Here is a 17,964-nt window from a genome sequence, read left to right as displayed (position 1 = left end):
GCCTTATATACTGTTGAGTTCAAGGTTATTCTGTTCTATTAGATTTATTGCATCTGGTTTTATGTTGAGGTCTTTGATCCATGAGGACTTGAGTTTGTGCATCGTGATAGATATGGACTTATTTACATTCTTCTACATCCAGTTATACCTGCAGCATTTGGTGAAGATTCTTTGCCTTTTCCATTGTGTGGTTTTGGCTTCTTTGTAAAAACCTAAGTATCCAGAGGTGTGTGGGTTTATTTCATTGAATAACCTGTTTGTATCTACACAAATACCATGCACTCTTTTCAATTATTTGTTTATTTTATGTATATGTAGACACTGTCTCTCTTTCTTCAGACACACTACAAGAGGGCATCAGATCCCATTACAAATGGTTGTGAAGCCACCATGGGGTTGCTGAGAATTGAACTCAGGACCTCTGCAAGAATAGTCAGTGCTCTTAACTAAGAAGTCATCTTTTTAGCCCCAGTGACAGTCATTCTTAATCAGATTACTTGAAGTGGGTACACCCAACCTAATGGTGCTGGATCAGCAACTTCTGGACTAGCAGCTCAGAAATAAAGAACACAGAATAAGGAAACCTGGGTTTTCGCTGCTTGGCTTACTCCTCCTTCTCTTCTTTCTCCTCTCCCTCCATGTCCTTTTTTATAACTCCACCATACTGTTTTGTTTAATTTTCTTTAATTACAGTATAATTATATAACTACTACATCCCTTTTCTTACTCCAACCTCTTCCATGATGTCCCTTCATTTGGTGATTTCTATTCCTTTGATTAATACACACACACACACACACACACATGCACACACACACACACACACACACACACACACACACACACACACACACACACACTGCTGAGTCCAGTTAGTGTGACTTGTGTGTATGTTATTTCAGGACTGAAGACTTTGTAGTGTATGTCCAATCTCTCCCAGAAACTCATCATGAGGGGAGACTAATTAACTACTCAGATTGTTCAGGTCTTGTGTAGGTAGCCATACAGTTCTGGTATCATGGGTATAGCTTCTCTTTCATTTCTAGGACCTAAATCATACAGAAACTTCTTAGTCCTCTGGCTCTACTGATCTTTCTGCCTATCTTCTTTGATGTTCCCTGAGACTTAAGTGTAGGAACTGTGTTGGTTTCATTCTTGTTGACAAATGTATTTAGTCTGTGGCTGCTATCTTCCTTCACTGATGTTGGAAGATGCTCTACTGGGGATTCAACATAGACTGAAGACCAAAATCTCTCCAGAAATCCTTCAGTTCTTCAGAACCAAATTGGGACTCTTGAGACTTCCAATCAAGTGGACTTAGCCATTGTCACATCCTTGGACATTTCACACAGTGCTTGGCTTCCTCAACACTTCTGGAACACTCTAAGACTCAAGAAACACTTGGATTTTAAATGCCTATAGAACCAATATAACACGGGCACACAAGTTCTGGTACCATCTTGAGATTCATCCTACCTGCATTTGTCATAGCCACAGAAGTCTCTGATGAATCTGGTAAAATGGTTGGATTGTCAAGAGATTGTTTTAAATTAGAAAAAGAATAAAAAGCAAGGGCTGCTATTACTAACATTCTATCAGCCTTTCTCCTATTGTATTTTTTATAGATATGGGCAGACCTAGCCCAAAGTGGTTGGTACCATCACTGGTCAGGTGACTCCGGGTTATATAAGAAGGTAGTCTGAGTATTTCAGGGAAAGCAAAGCAATAAGCAGCTTTCCTTCATGGTTTCTCTGCCAGCTCTTCCCCTAGCTTTCTGCAGGAGTTCCTTCCTTGGTTTCCCTTGATGATAGACTGACCTGTAAGCTGAAAACACTTTCCTATTCCCAGTTGCTTCTGACCAGTGTTCTATCATAGCTATGGAGAAGCAAAGTAGAACAAATGCCTTCTCTGTGTCATTTAAAATAAGGTCTTGCCTTACCTAGGCCTCCCCTCCTTTTTCTTTTTAGAATCTTGTGACTTTTCATTGTTGATGCCATCTCTGAGATTTGTACTTAGTATTTTACTTATTTTAAACATTAGTTGTTAGTGTAAGCTTCTATCTGTTTAAAAAAACGATAAACTTATGCTGGCCAAATTTCCCTAATGGCACAGCAAATTCCTTGGCCATGGAAACTGTCCACATTTCCTCTTCTGCATTCACTCCTAGTAAGGTGGCAAAACACAGCAGGCAGCCAGTGCACGTTCATTGGATTGGATGTTATGAGATGCGTTCCTGCTTCCCTGTCTTGGTCTGATATTTTGTCTCCCTGCCTGTTTAGTCACCATCAACTCAATTGTCCTTAGTTAAGCTTATTGTCCCTCCTTCCTTTTGGATTTAGTAAAGACTGGGATAGGTATCAGGGTAAAGGATCAAAATCACTGTATGCTTCTTTTTTCTTTTAAAAGCCTATGCTGGGCAGCAAGGCAGAAGTCTGGTGTGTGGATGGTGGTGGTGGTGGTATGATCTTTTTTTTTTTTTTCCGGAGCTGGGGACCGAACCCAGGGCCTTGCGCTTGCTAGGCAAGCGCTCTACCGCTGAGCTAAATCCCCAACCCCGGTGGTGAGATCTTGAGTGTTAGTAACTATAGTGCAGGATTTAGGAGGCAAAGGTGATCAATGCACTGGCGTTTCCAAAGCTAGAGGCTTAGAAGTCAGAACACAGAAGGAACACAGACATCTAGATGTTCTTAGGAAACCGTCCAGGCAACAGTGAGAGTCTCAGGACAGCTTCAGCAATAATTATAAGAAGTTTGCACAGGATTCAGTTTACACACCTACAGTGTGTGGTATTGTGAGAATACCCGTTAGCTGAATGTCTCATCTCTTACAGTGTGACCACTGTCTGTCTATTGTTAGCACATAGCTGCGGAGTGTAGGCTCCCCCTTTATTCTCTGGGGTTAATGACTGTGTAATCTGCTCAGACTCCCAGAGGAGAACTGCAATCCCCAGAATTCTCTGAGCTTTCAATTGTTACGTGAAATGTTTGCCCCAGAGACTTCATATTCTGACCAGAAAGTATTTCAGCCACTGCCTGAGGAATGGCCCAGGTGAACACACATCACAGACACAAGCTGTTGAATGTTCCAGTGTTCCAAGTCAGAAAAATATTAAAATAAAGCGTTGAAACACATCTTTTTTCTGCCCCAATAACAATCACAAAACTTTATCTCAGTCTTTGCAATTCTTAATATAAACCTCAATAAGTGTTTATTAATTTTTCTTAACTCTAAACATTTATTTGATTGAAAAGATTTAGCACACAGCCTCTTGTCTAGTGTGCAAAACATTCTAAGATATAATTTTTTCCTGAAATTAAAATTGCAATCTAAATTTCAGGATAAAAGATAGCAAATTGAAGTAACTCAACCATGTAAGTCAAATTGACTTAAATTTTAAATCTTAGTTTAAAAAATTACAATAAACAGAGGATCTCTCTACATGCATAATGAGGTACTGCACTAAGACAGACACTTTGTTAACTCAAGCTAAAAATCTCCTGTAACTTTAATGGAATATTTTAGAGGAAAGCACTAAAGTCGAACTTTGGAAAATGGCTAGAAGCTTCTACGGAGTAAACACTGGCAATATGATTTTCCTAAGGAAGTTTATAATTTACATTTTAGTATTTGTCACAGACTATTAGATTTATAGACTTCCATTTTCAACTTCCTCTTAATTAAACTGTCCTGGATAAAGGGATTAGCAATTGCTTTTAAAGTATGGCTGTGTCTCCTTCGTAGTCACAGGTCACAGGTGTGACTCTTAAGCCATAGCAATGCTTAACCAACATCAATTTAACTTCATATGGATTATGTCTTAAGACAGTTTGTTGCAGGCCTCTGAGCTCCTTCCTCCTCTTCCTCCTGAATGGTGGGAATAAGGCCAGAAGGTTTGGAAGAGGCTACCCTTTGCATAGTCTCTTCATTCAGTCTTCTGTATTTTACCATCTTTCATTGCAAACCGAGACTGGCAATGAGCGAAGTCCAAGTTGAGTGCTGCCTGCCTCAATTTTTAGAAAGGATTTTACAGCAAGAGGCTAGTCCCCATGCTCACCTCATGGGATCATGCTAAGCTTTCTTTAGTGCTGGACCAGATGGTTCTGAAGAGCCATTGTTAGGACTCATGGGTGTCTTACCAAAGGTCCAGTTCAGGTGCTTATTATAGCCCTGATGAATACAAATTCATAAAGGAGTCTCAGGTTAATTCTGCTTTTGAAAATCTCTTCATATGGGCCAGGTGAAGAGCAGGAGAGTGAAGCACATGAAGGTCACCAAGTTGGCAAAAGGCATTCATACTAGGCTCACATTTGAAAACACACAGAAGCAGTTATTTCAGTGGAGATGTTTAGATTAGAAACAGCTTTTATTTTGACAGTTTTTCCATGAGTCTTTTCACACGATTGTCAACTACAGTGGCTATCTCCGCTACCTTTCATCTCTTTCTGAGTTTAATCACACTGTAAGATCATGTTGAAAATGACAGTATTGATATGAAATACAAAGATAGCTGGGGATAGGTTGCACAGACCAACATTGATGATCTCCTAGGAACTGTTTTCAAAAACGTTTTTGTTTTGTTTTGCACTTTGAAGAGTAGTCGTTCTGATATATTGTCCCCAAATAATTTTTCCTCCTAAAAGGACACTGGAGTCCTTAGCAGAAGTGAAAAGATCTACTCCTGAATCATACACATGTACTCCAGAGAGCATAGGAGTCACCTATAAGCAGAATGAGTGCAGTCTGTGGGGTAGTTTTTGTGCTTTAGAAAGCAGCGTTCTCTCATTCCTGCTACTGGCTCTGAAGATGCTGAATTTACCTATTTCCCCATTCTTCTCTGCTCCTGCTTGCCCTCTGTCGCCTGATCCTCATCTGTGATCAGTCACTCCCCTCTCGGTCCCCGTTTCCTTCCTCGTCTTGCTCCATCTCCTCTCCTGTCTTTATCTGTTCCTTTAGCCTTCTTCCTCTTTTCCTCGCTCCCTCTTCCTATCTCCATTCCCCTACCCCCACTTCTCCCATTTTCCTTCTTTCCATCTCTCCCCACTCCTTTCTTCTCTTCCTCTCTTTCCTTTTTCCCATTTCTCCCTCTCTCCCCGTTTCCTTATCTCATCTAAAGCTCTTCACCCCTCGCAGCTCCCTTGACCTAAGCAGATTACTGTAGCTGCATGAAGGGCACACGCGCAGCTAGCCCAGCCTTTCAAGGAAGAGATTTGTATCCAAATCGGACACTAAGCTCCTCAGCCTTCTGCTTATTTACCTTGTCAGCAGGACGTATGTCTCTGGGTGTTCCAAAGACTCCCAGGGATCTGGGGAGAAACAAAAGCCTGTGTCAGTCGCTGCAAATGTGGGAGTCTGTGCCATTAAAAGGAGCAGTTGTTAATAAGGGCCCGTGAGACCTGGGTTTCCTTGGTTTCCATGACAGTTATTAGGTACCGTAGAAATTGAATTGTCTCCCATGATGCTCTTAGGGGAGGGGGATACATGAGTGACAAAGCAGTGCAGTTATGACTAGCAGTAAATTCTCCTTTTGAGAACGTAGTACTCCTTGGGTTATCTCTGCTACATATTTTTACAATTTTACTTTCAGTGTGTTTGGCCACTGCTGTACAGTGTCTCAAACACTGTTTTCCTCCTTTTTATTTAGATCCAAGTTTGGCAAAGCAAGGATATGAACAGTTCTGCAGGTGGGCTTCTCAGGGCGAGTGAAGCCATAAGGCATCCAATCAGGGTTTGGCCACCTGCAGCCCGGCCAATATGCCCCTCCACCAGATTTCTGTAATCCCAGCCCGGGAGACAGCCAGCAATGGGAGAAGTTCAATGGGCAGAAACAAAGAGAAGAACAAGGAAGTTGAGGTAAGAGGAGGTTTGATTTGACACAATAAGAGAGCCCACCGCAGCCAGCTCCGCGTTGCTGTCTGTACAACAGGATGCAGTGAGAGGTGAAGAGCAGCTGGTTCCCAGCTCTCTATGTGTACTAGGGGACCGGGAGAGAATCATTTCGTGTGTGACTAAGGAGCTTATAAAATTCAACCTCTTTTTTTCTGAATGAAGCAACGAACCAAATCTATAAAGATACTCGCTGCTTGACAGATGTAAAACTTCTGCCTCTTTTGTTGAACTCTACAGAATCGCTTTTCTTATTTGTGCGGCACAACCAGGAGGTCCTGGCTTGGTTGCGGATACTACTGTTGTCCATTTTGGGAATTGTTGATGCTAATTCTGTCCAGCTGCTCGAAGGTTTGAAAATAACTTTCTTCACAAAGCAGATCTTCCTGGGCTAAGAAAGCTCTCATATCTAATGCCTGCTAAATTAGTGTTTGGGGATCCACTGTTCTCCATTCCTTATGACTTGTGTATGGGATTCTTGACGTGATGTCTGCTCATTTGCATTTTATTCAAGAAAGAATTGTTTAAAACTTAACACAGCCTATAATATTCACTATAATATATCCAGGATGTATGCTGAGGGGGCGAGGAGGGAATTAGCAGTCCTTCCTTTAAGGCTAAGCTGCTTGAAAAATCAGACTGTAGGAACTTATTTCAAAAAGGGTTTTTAAAACGAGACTGAGCAGAGTCGAGGGTGTTGCATGAAATTATTATAGGTCCAGGCATGAGTGGAGTTGATGTGGAACGCCAAGCGAGCCAGGCAAGCTTTATATAAAACGGGCAGCTGTTTGGGAGGCTGGGGCTGAAAGTTTCTGAGTTCAAAGTTATCCTGGGCTTCAGGAGAAAATGCTGTCTAATAAACAAATGAAAAGAATAAGAGGAAGCCAAGGTCTGTAATCCTCCGGGCTGTTTTAAATAATTCCTGGGTTTCATGTCTTTATCTTACCTCCAGATCAGTACCAGATATTTACTGTTATTATTTCCTCAAGGATAGTTGCTGAGGACAAAGGAGACAACAAACTCAAATAAAACAAAAAAAGAAATAAAATGGGATTGCACTGTTAGGAATAAAATAAGTCTGATACTATCCTCAAATACAAAGTGCATTTACCGTCCCTGCCCACCGTAGTTGACCTGGTTTAAATGTGTCAGTCAAAAGCAAGGATGCCATCAGAACTTACAGCGGACTTCGGGATTTCTCTGACTAATTTCTTGCAGACGATGCTTTCCTTTTGGTACTTTCCTCATCAAATGCATATCCTGGGTCCCTGACATTGAAATATCTTTGCTAATGCAATGTATCAGTCTAGTATGACTTGGAAATACTTTTGGTGATATGACTTCCTATGACTTGGAGATGTGATTTTGGATTCCAGTACTGTTTCCTAAGCTTTTGGGAATGGAGAAAAGGAAGGAGAGATAGTGATCAATTCTAAATTAGGAGAATTGAAAAACAAGATTTACAAAAGTGGCTCGTTGCTATTCAGGATCAAAGTCAGCAGATGCGTTGACTAACCGAAGGAAACTTTCTGTAATGGTGTTGGGTGGCAACTTTGCCTGGGTTTCAGAATGATCAGAGGCGAAAAGTCAAGAGGTGTGGGCAGGATGATTGTTATGGGTTTAAGGACAGATGGGCTAAGCAGTGACTTCCAGGCCAACCTGGCTAGAATGTGAAAGACAGTACTGGTCCACTTCCTAGACTCCATCCAAAATCCACTGTTGATTTCTCCTTGATATGAGTCAGATAGCTGACTTATGTGACCTTTGAATATCAAAAATGTTTTTCTTTCTACATAACAAATATACATGTCATTATTTTACCTCATGGTCACAATCTCCATACCCATTCCTTCACATCTGCACCTCACATCCTACCAACCCTTATTTGTGTCTCTTCCCAGGACAAAATCACCTTTCTATTGTGACTGAATTGAATATCAACCCAATAAACGGAGCGAGGAATCAAAGCAGTGGAAAGAGTTTTGCAATGTACAATTTGCGATAAATGAAACACTATTGGAAATAATTTGGAAAGTGGTATTCTCTAACAAAGAGAGAATTTTTAATGAGGAGAATTATGTATCTCAATACAACAAAGACCCATAAAAAGGAACATCCCAAACATCTAATTTGAGGTCATAATTATGTGTATTTAAAATTGTAGACACCAATGCCTCTGAACAGATTAATTATTATGATAGTTAGAAAAATTAATACTGGTCACCTAAAAACTCAGGTAAAATAGCTGATTTCTTCTAGTGCATTTTGACTTTCCCCAGAAGAGCTTCAGATAAACCAAGGGAAGTTAAAACACCCCAGAAAGTTAAACCACCTACCTGTTCCTGAGTGTGCTAGTAGTATTTAAAAATGAGGCTCTGTGAATATTCTGAAAGAAAAATGATGAGAGGAGGAAAGAAATTTTAAAGAGAGATATTCCTAACTGTTGGACTGAGAGGCCCTTTTTTGGATTTCAACTGGTTCTCTATAAAATGAAGTTAGAAGTTTCTGTTTAAAACTGTGTTTAAATTCTCTTTTGAATGTAGAGGAATGAATTACTTCATTTGATGAGCTGAATAGTATTAAAGGGTCACAAATGCCACTTAAAATGGATAATTTATGCTACCTTCATCCTGCACATTAAAAAGTAAGATTATTACTATACAATCATTCCTGCACATTTGAACGGTGGCTCCTGTTTATGGAGGGTGACAGGCCTCCTGTCAACAGTTCCTGATGGTTGACAAGCGAGGAATAGCCTTTAGGGTTCTTTCTCCTCACTTTCAAGTTAGTTGTGGAATCCATCTGCATATTCAATAACTGGTGTCATCTCACAACTAGGGATTTGCTTAAATGCAAGTCAATTTAATCTTCCTTGCACAAAATACTCTGAGATTCTAGGATCTTTAATCAATTAGTATTTAATTAGACATCAGTATTTTGGTTTTGTTTTGATTATTTTGTTCTGGTTACTGATGCTAGTTCTTGCTTTGTTTTGTGGCAGAATAGGTAAAATGAATGTTGAAATGGTTTGGTTATTAAGTCTTACAATTCAGGAGACCTGGGTTGTAAAACTTATTTAAAAGATTAATATTCAAAAACTCTAACTTCAACTTCTACAGTGAACCTGTATTTTGATGGATGTTACATGACATAAAGGTCCACGTTTTGTCTGTTTGGTTACTAACACTGGACCTACAAAAACAAACTAATGTATTCCCAGTTTTAGTCAGGTTAGGGTCAAGTGTGTATGGACGCTGTCATCCTCCAAAGGCAGCACTTCCAGGTTGCTAGGATATTTAAAAGGGAGTGCCATAACCAAGCCCAGGAGGTGTTTCAAAAAAGAAAAGAGGACTTGAAGTTGGGAAGGCATAGAAGGGATACAGGACTTGGAGAAGAAAAGGGAGGGGGAATCTGATCAAAATACATTGTATGAATTCTCAAAGAGCAAATAAAAATGTAGTTTAAAGTAAAATATGTAATATGCAACAAGCAATAAAACTATACATAATAAATAAATAGTTGTAGTTTAAGAGAAGAGCAGTGTCTCGCATTTGCATTCCGGGCACCTGATTTTATTAGTACAACCCAGATTGAATTGTCACACTCAGCATGACTACCATCACAGCTTCTCTCTTATACGTAGATAGATATGGATTACAGAACCACAGGCTCAATGTTTGTGAACCTCAGTGGATATATTAGCAAATATAAAAATTAGCAGAAAAAAGCTTGTATGTAAGCTCCAGAGAGTTCTAGAAGGGAACTCCCTTAGCAGCTTATGATTAATAAGTGTCTTGCCTAGGAGATAATTTGTTTTTGCCTTAAGGAAACCAAGACCTAGGGGGACCCAGCAGGGAAGGGACCTTTCTGAAGGGATACACATATCCAGGTTTAGATTGCTTTGGTTGATATGCGAGGCTAATACTTAAGTTACCCTTTGTTACATTGTCAGTAAACAACTTGGTTTCTATTAAGCTATACTTTCTTTCTTATACTAACTCATTTATTAAGTTTTATATTACTACCAATTATGTTTTAGATTTTCATACATGAGTACAAGGTATTTTCATCATAATCATTCTCTTTCTCCAGCTCCTCCTAAGTCCCCTAAATATCCCTCCTAAATTAATGCCCACTTCTTCTATTATCAATATATCTATAAATATGTATTATGTAGATAATTAAATATATACACATAAATGTGATGTTTATATTAATGTAAATAAATTAATTATAATGTATTTATATACATACAAATTATAATATATGTCATATTCTAACAAGTATTGACCATATGTATGCTTGTATGTAGGCCTAATCACTTGAGCATGGAGTCACATGGGTATGGGCACTCTAATGGGAGACTTAACCCTGATTGATGTAAACTTATTCTTCATCTCTCAGAAGCCAACTGCTTGTAGCTCTTCTCCTCAAGCTCAGCTCTTTTGAACCCTTTCTACTTCTGCTGTGGTTCTGTTCAGACAACCATAGTGTCAAGAATTTATGGACACAGCATCTATGTCATGTCTAGAATATACTATTTTGCAGCAGTCCTCCTGGTCCCTGATTCTTAACAGCTTTTGATGGCCTTTTAAGTTTTAATTCACTAACATTACAAATCTGGCCTCTAGTATACATGTTTCTTATAAGGATAGTGAATTTCATTAGTCAAATGTTTAGCTGAAACTTCCTTCTCTATATCTAGAGTTTACAATGATTGTATAAGCCAGAGTATTTATTGGTATATAGCAAAGCTTTAGGATATTTTCTTTATAACTCATACCTCTCTGGGACTTATACATTCATATCCCTAGGACTGACCTGTCTTTTCATGCTTATATGCCCCTTAGAAGAAGAGGTATTAGGATACTGCTAACTTGTGTCTTGTTTATATATGTCATGTGGTCAAATAAATTATACAGCTTACAAGCTGCAACTGCTATTTATTTCATTAAAATTTAGAAAATATGGTAAGTATAGTAAGTAGTGATACATAGTAGACTTCAGTAGTAAGGACATTAGGACATAACACTATCAAAATTGGAGGCTTTATCAAATAGAACCTTAAAAATTGTTATTCCCTCAAGTTTAGCCTTTGTTAAAAATAATTTTTTTCCTTCTAGTACTCCTATTACTGTTCATAAGCTTGGTTTACTTATCACTTGACTAAGACTATTATTTGAGAGGCTACCTGCTATAGAAAAATAGGCTTCATTATCATAATAGCTGATGGAAGTCTGTCACCCATCTTGCTAGAAAGCTGCTTTAGGGGTGATTTATAAGGAATTGAGTGGTCAAAGACTGGTGGGTACCTTCTCACAACTGTTGGCTTCGGGCACATGATGTACATCTGATTGGCTAGTCAAGAGCTATGTCGAGAATGAAGGGTGTTATTTTTGCTCACCTGCAATTCCTAACATGTTACACAATGGACAGGGTGGCTAAGACAGGAACCTTGAAGCCATCTTCCTACCCCATAATGAAAGAAAACATTCTTCCCTCGATAACAGTAGCAGTAAAGGACAGATGAGCTTGGGCAGCAGGCAGTCAGCAGGAGATCTAATCTGTCTGACAAGACCATGTTTTGCTTTTCTCTGGGTACCCAGGCAACGTTTGTACTAAAAGGCCAGTCCAGGTCAGCAGGACTACAGGAAGTAGTGAAGACTCACCTTTATTGGGCATATGATGACTTTCCTAGGCTTCCGCCTTTGTTTCTCATAGTAACAGCAGAAGCTAGAGAGGAAGTCTTCACCTTCCTCACATCTAAGGTTTGGGATGAGACTACATTAATTTAAACCAATTATTATATTCCAATATTTTGCTGTGGTATCTGGTTTAGTCATGGATATATATAAGCCTACCACCCACCAAAAGAATGACAAACATTGAACGTTTAATGACTTTGATATAAGGGAAATCTTGCGTTTAAATTTTATTGTTATTCTGGAATAGACTTGCTCTTTTCTTTTTTTTTTTATCTTTATTAACTTGGGTATTTCTTATTTACATTTCGAGTGTTATTCCCTTTCCCGGTTTCTGGGCAAACATCCCCCTAATCCCTCCCCCTCCCCTTCTATATGGATGTTCCCCTCCCCATCCTCCCCCATTACCGCCCTCCGCCCAACAATCACATTCACTGGGGGTTCAGTCTTGGCAGGACCAAGGGCTTCCCCATCACTGGTGCTCTTACTGGGCTATTCATTGCTACCTATGAGGTTGGAGCCCAGGGTCAGTCCATGTATAGTCTTTAGGTAGTGGCTTAGTCCCTGGAAGCTCTGGTTGCTTGGCATTGTTGTTCATATGGGGACTCGAGCCCCTTCAAGCTCTTCCAGTCCTTTCTCTGATTCCTTCAACAGGGGTCCCATTCTCAGTTCAGTGGTTTGCTGCCTACGTATTTGCTGTATTCTGGCTGTGTCTCTCAGGAGAGATCTACATCCGGTTCCTGTCAGCCTGCACTTCTTTGCTTCATCTATCTTATCTAATTGGGTGGCTGTATATGTATGGGCCACATGTGGGGCAAGCTCTGAATGGGTGTTCCTTCTGCCTCTGTTCTAAATGTTGCATCCTTATTCCCTGCCAAGGGTACTCTTGTTCCCCTTTTAAAGCAGGAGTGAAGCATTTGCATTTTGGTTATCCCTCTTGAGTTTCATGTATTCTGTGCATCTAGGGTAATTCAAGCATTTGGGCTAATATCCACTTATCAGTGAGTGCATACCATGTGTGTTTTTCTGTGACCGGATTACCTCACTCAGGATGATATTTTCCAGTTCCCTCCATTTGCCTATGAATTTCATAAAGTCATTGTTTTTGATAGATGAATAATATTCCACTGTGTAGATGTACCACATTTTCTGTATCCATTTCTCTGTTGAAGGGCATCTGGGTTCTTTCCAGCTTCTGGCTATTATAAATAAGGCTGCTATGAACATAGTGGAGCATGTGTCTTTGTTATATGTTGGGGCATCTTTTGGGTATATGCCCAAAAGAGGTCTAGCTGGGTCCTCAGATATCATGTGTGTGGAATTCTACATTGGGTTTTGATGCTGTGGCAAAGTCCACGGAAGACTTAGGGATAAAAGGAATGAGAAGGAGAGCAAGAGGAAGGGGGAAAAGGGAGAGGTGAGATGGTTGTTCTACATTATATCATTTGAGCTCATGGTTCCCTGAAAGTAACCCTTGCTCAAAACTACAACTCTCCAGGGAATGATTCAAATATTTCCTTTATTAGCATCATTTTTTGAAGTTGGTGTTACTCACTTATAACACGAAGGTCTCTGAACAACAGTTTGCCAAAATACAATTGCAGTCATTTCCTGCTTTGTAACACATAGGGTGACTGACTTCCAAGTTTGGTAATAGCTGGCATCTGGGTAAAATTTTCACGAACATTAATTTATGAGTGGTGTATGCTGAGAGCACATTTAATCGGAGAGTTTGGGTTAATGTTCTGTTATAACCAAATGGAATACATGTTCAGCAGGTGTGAGCATGTCACTGTAGGGTGACTGCCAAGGGGTAGAGAGGGTAATTCTCTTTCACATTTCTCTAGATGAACACTTTCCCACTACTGTCCTACTCTAAATTAGAGTCCCAAGTGCTTAGAATGAATTCTACTGTGTATGCTAATAGTGTTAAAATATTTTATATGATAAAAACCAACCAATTTCCATATTATTATTTGCTTTCAGCAATGAAATTAGCATAATACACACTATTTTTCTTGTTTAAAACAGATGTTGTTGGCAATTGCATTAATAATGAAGACTGGATAGCATTTTATTGACTGTCAAATGAGAGTTATTATTGACATATCCTGGTCAGTAGTTATGAAAATGTGGTCTCAATTGGCAGTTAGGTTGTTCAGAAACTTCTCTAGTATGAGTCCCAAAAAGTCTGAGGATAGAGCCACAGCCAACTTAATGAAACACCACGTGGTCACTGTGTGAAAGATTGTTGAACAAAAGCCTTAAGCAGAAGAGTGTTGGCACCTGGGAAGAGCAGGTGCAACTGCTGCTATGGCTGTTTTATTAATAAGAGTTTTTAAGAACCTGCTGATTAGATAACAGTCACCTCAGTTCTTTGCGACACAAAGAAAGCACAGACAATGCCAATCTAGATTTAGAATCCTTCCATTGAGACGCCAGTGATGGGGAGGGACTGTAGTCTGAGCATTGCCTGAGCACAGCGTATGCATTGAAATAGCACACTGAGTCACGTGCCAGCTTTCATAACCTTCAGGAGAGCATGAGAAAGGACATCTATCCTGATCGCCATTCTTCTTCCTGTCTCTGCATTCTGGTAAATAACTGAAAGAGGCGTGGCAGGAGGATGGGGCTGCTGATAAGACTTTGCTCTGAAAGAAGTTAAAGGAGACTGAAGAAAAGGACCAAGTACTCCTGGATGCTGGATGACAAGCCTCTCATTTTTCTCCTTGATTGTCCCATTCATCAAATCCTGCAAATCGGTAACAAAAGCAAGAATGACAACAGCAATAGGGTCTCTTTGCTCAGCCAGTACCAATGAATGTACTCTTTCTGAAAAAAAAAAAAAAGCAACAGTCTTCTGGATGTCAGCTTTTGATGTCAACATGAACAGAGAGGGGATTATTTTTAGGGGGTAAAACTGGCACCAGGAAGCCACTGGGCAGCAATGCTGCAGGGCTCTGAAAGTGAGGCATTTGTGAGACTCAGAAAGCAAACAGTTACAAACTGAGGCACTAGCTATGTGCTTACACATATTTAGAGTCTCTACAGATATAAATTATTCTTGCCTGAAAATCTGAACAGGTCTGTGCCAGAACAAACTCTTTGTGGTGGTAGACAGATGCCTTGAATACTCAGGGGTGAAGACCGTCTTACAAGCTTAGGTCTGTAACATAGTTTTGCTTTCTACCTTTACTCAAGGTTAATTATCATAAGTCTAAATAATATCTGATAGATGTGTTGTCATGATATTGCAACATGTTAACTATTTGAACTCCAGCAGTAAGTTTTGTTAGAACTCACAGATGGGCATATTCCTTAACAATACAAGTCAAATTAGAGTTCCTTCATGATTTGTAAGATGCCATCTCTGTTGTTGTTAGCCATGTGCTCACTGAAAGCCTTATCAGTCACTGCCATTGTTACTTACCATATGAATCAGGTATTCTGCTAAGGAGCCCAAAGAGAGTTGAAGAGCGCCTTCATGCTGATGTTACATGATTGCATGTGCTGAAGGGCAACAGAGTGAAACAATTCAAAAAAGTCACCTAGAAGAGGAGTAACTAACTACCTGCAAGACTTCTGCAACGGTATATTCTATGCCTCTGTTTCCACAGACAAATATAAGGACTATACTATAAAATTAAGACAAGTATACTGTCCAGATGACTCATGGAAAAAATTCATGACATGGGTTGGATCACTTGACCCATGTGGAACCCATTGTTCTTTGACTTCCACATGTGCATCACAGCATATACACACTTGGATGCGCGCGCGCACACACACACACACACACACACACACACACACACGTTCAGAAATAATAACTAATAATTTTTTTTCGAAGCTGGGGACCGAACCCAGGGCCTTGCACTTGCTAGGCAAGCGCTTTACCACTGAGCTAAATCCCCAACCCCAACTAATAATTTTAAATGTGAATATGAGAACTAAACTGAGTTGCTATTTCTAAAGAACTGAGAGGCCATACTCAGAGAAGACAAATGATTAATTTTGGAAAAAATAGAAGTGCATTTATTTCTTTAACTTGATTATATTTTATCCACATGTTATTTTATTCATAATGAATGTTGACCTATTAATTAATATTTTTTATTTTGATAAGAAATATTTAATATCAAATTGCTCTATCATTTGTAATTTTTAATAGGATGATGAAAGGGAATGATAATAAAGAGACTATTCTTTGATATTTGAAGTTTGCTAAGCTGACCTCTGCTTGAACAGACTATGTATGCTTGTCTTCATAAAAAGAAATCCATTCTTATGGCTTTTCTTTGCTGACTTGATTCCATCCTCATAACCACAAAACTAAGAATTTTCTAGAAACAATAACATTGATAGACAAGGCTACTACCATTTACTTCAGTTGTATGTACCTATTCCAAAATGTTCTTTACTTATGATAACATTGTTCATCTCTTTCTTAAAAGTTCTGCTTCATAAACACCTACTACTTTGACAGTTCTTTTTAATCTGAGTATCTATTTTAAGAATGTTCTTGACTGCCTGTTTATGGTTTCTTTAGGTTTTATTTAAAATAAATATGGTATACAAATGTAAAATGATGATACCAAATTAGAAAAGCTTGTGGAGAGTTTATGAAAAAATATTTTTTTGAATTTCAAGAATGATAAAACTGCTTTTGTAGTTTTGAGGGTTAGCTTACTCAACTTTACACAACCTAGAATCATCTGGGGAAAATCTCTATAAGGAATTGTCCAGCCTTGTTTGCTTGGAAACAAGTCTATGAAAGACTTTCTTGATTGTATTAATGAATGTGAGAAGACCTAGCCTACTCTGGACAGCATGAACCTCTGAATTTGAATTCCTGAGAGATGAGAGATAAGAAATTATGTTAAATAGTCAAGTATGCATTTACATTCTGTGCTCCTGACAGTGAATGTAACCTGGATTTGAAAGTCCAATAAACCCTTTCTCTCCTAAATTGCTTTTTGTCAGGATATTTTATTACAACAGAAATTAGGGAAATAAAAGACAATAAAGATTGTATTAACAAACCATATTGTTTTGAACAGAATTAAAATAATCAATATTTTCCTAAGACCTTGTTCAACTTGACAGAAATTGTTCTGTAAGAAGTTCTCTCTCCATGTTTTTTCTTCTCACTTTTCATTGTTTTATACCTTTGGGAGATATCAGTTTTCACGGTATCAATTAAAGAGTTTCATAGTATGGGAAATTGAATCTAGGCCACTGATCCATATTTCCAGTTCTCATTTTCAATGTCTTTAAAGGGTAAGAAAAAACACTGCAATAAATATGAATGGATAGGGCTGAATATAAGATACTTGAGATCATAGTGTCCTAGACTGGATTACACTATTGATGAAGTCAAAGACACAATCCCTTGTCATCTGTTCTTTATGTCAGAAAGGCAAATTACCACTTTCTCAGACACCTTTAGTTGTGGAAATCCTGGAAATTAACTGGTCCTGAACATGGATGCAATAAGTGTTAGAAGCTAATCAGTTTTTTCCTCCAGTTACATTTGTCATATACATTCCTGACAATGAGTTATCTCTCTGATTGACTTGCTTAAGTAACTTCTTCAAAGGAAATGAGCTTTTAATGATTCTGACACTAGTAATATTATGATTTTTATTGTATATTTAACATGTTCCTGATTTTCTCATGTTACTATAGTTATAAATTTCTGAGGTTATGATATATACTCTGCTATAGAGGAATTTTAATCCAGCAACACGACTGTTCTGGGAAAGGATCACCTTCTAGGTCTATGTAATCTTCCTGGGAAACAGACATGCTCTGGCCTACAGGATGATCTGACTGGAATAAAAACACACAAAGTAGTATACATTTTAAATTCCAAACCATGAAAGTTAGGTTAGTTTGTGGAAGTAAACTGCCATGTTTGAAAGTAATGTCTAATTGAGGAACAGACAAAGTGACAAATCAGAGAAGATTTGAAAGAATGAGGCATAGATAGTATATGCCCAAATCTCATAAGAGTAGAGAGGAAAGAAAATCAATTTAAGGGAACAGTACGCACACACTCACACACACACACACACACACACACACACACACACACACATACATACATACATATACACACACACACAGACACGAGAGAGAGAGAGAGAGAGAGAGAGAGAGAGAGAGAGAGAGAGAGAGAGAGCAGTTTTACAGAGACAGGTTGCAAGTGAAGACAGAATGAGCTGGAGAATGAAAAGGAGCCAGAAGATTAGAGCAGATAACCTAATCAGTTAGTTTGCGGTCAAGCAGAGCAATACCGTCAGAAGCTGAGAGAAGCCAGTTTGAATCAGTCAGGTTGGAAAAGAGAATGGGACAGAACTGACGAGTTGAAGCAGCC

The 17,964-nt window shown here is 39.0% G+C and overlaps 1 protein-coding gene across 15 annotated transcripts in view; it reads left to right on the top strand.

The window, feature by feature from the left end:
* Positions 1-17,964, top strand: part of Marchf1 (membrane associated ring-CH-type finger 1) — an 863,029-nt gene that overhangs the window by 331,012 nt on the left and 514,053 nt on the right. For 13 of the 15 annotated variants that reach the window (NM_001135838.2, NM_001401505.1, XM_087588654.1 and 10 more), the window contains 1 exon segment: positions 5,642-5,850. The exons of the other annotated variants lie outside the window; for them this stretch is intronic. In NM_001135838.2, coding sequence (NP_001129310.1) covers positions 5,752-5,850 — 99 coding nt within the window. In that variant the 5' untranslated portion in view covers positions 5,642-5,751. 15 annotated transcript variants of the gene reach the window in all.

The sequence above is a fragment of the Rattus norvegicus genome, chromosome 16, assembly GCF_021556685.1.
Source record: "Rattus norvegicus strain SHRSP/BbbUtx chromosome 16, alternate assembly SHRSP_T2T, whole genome shotgun sequence".
Taxonomy (NCBI): domain Eukaryota; kingdom Metazoa; phylum Chordata; class Mammalia; order Rodentia; family Muridae; genus Rattus; species Rattus norvegicus.
This window is presented reverse-complemented; position numbering and strand designations above follow the sequence as displayed.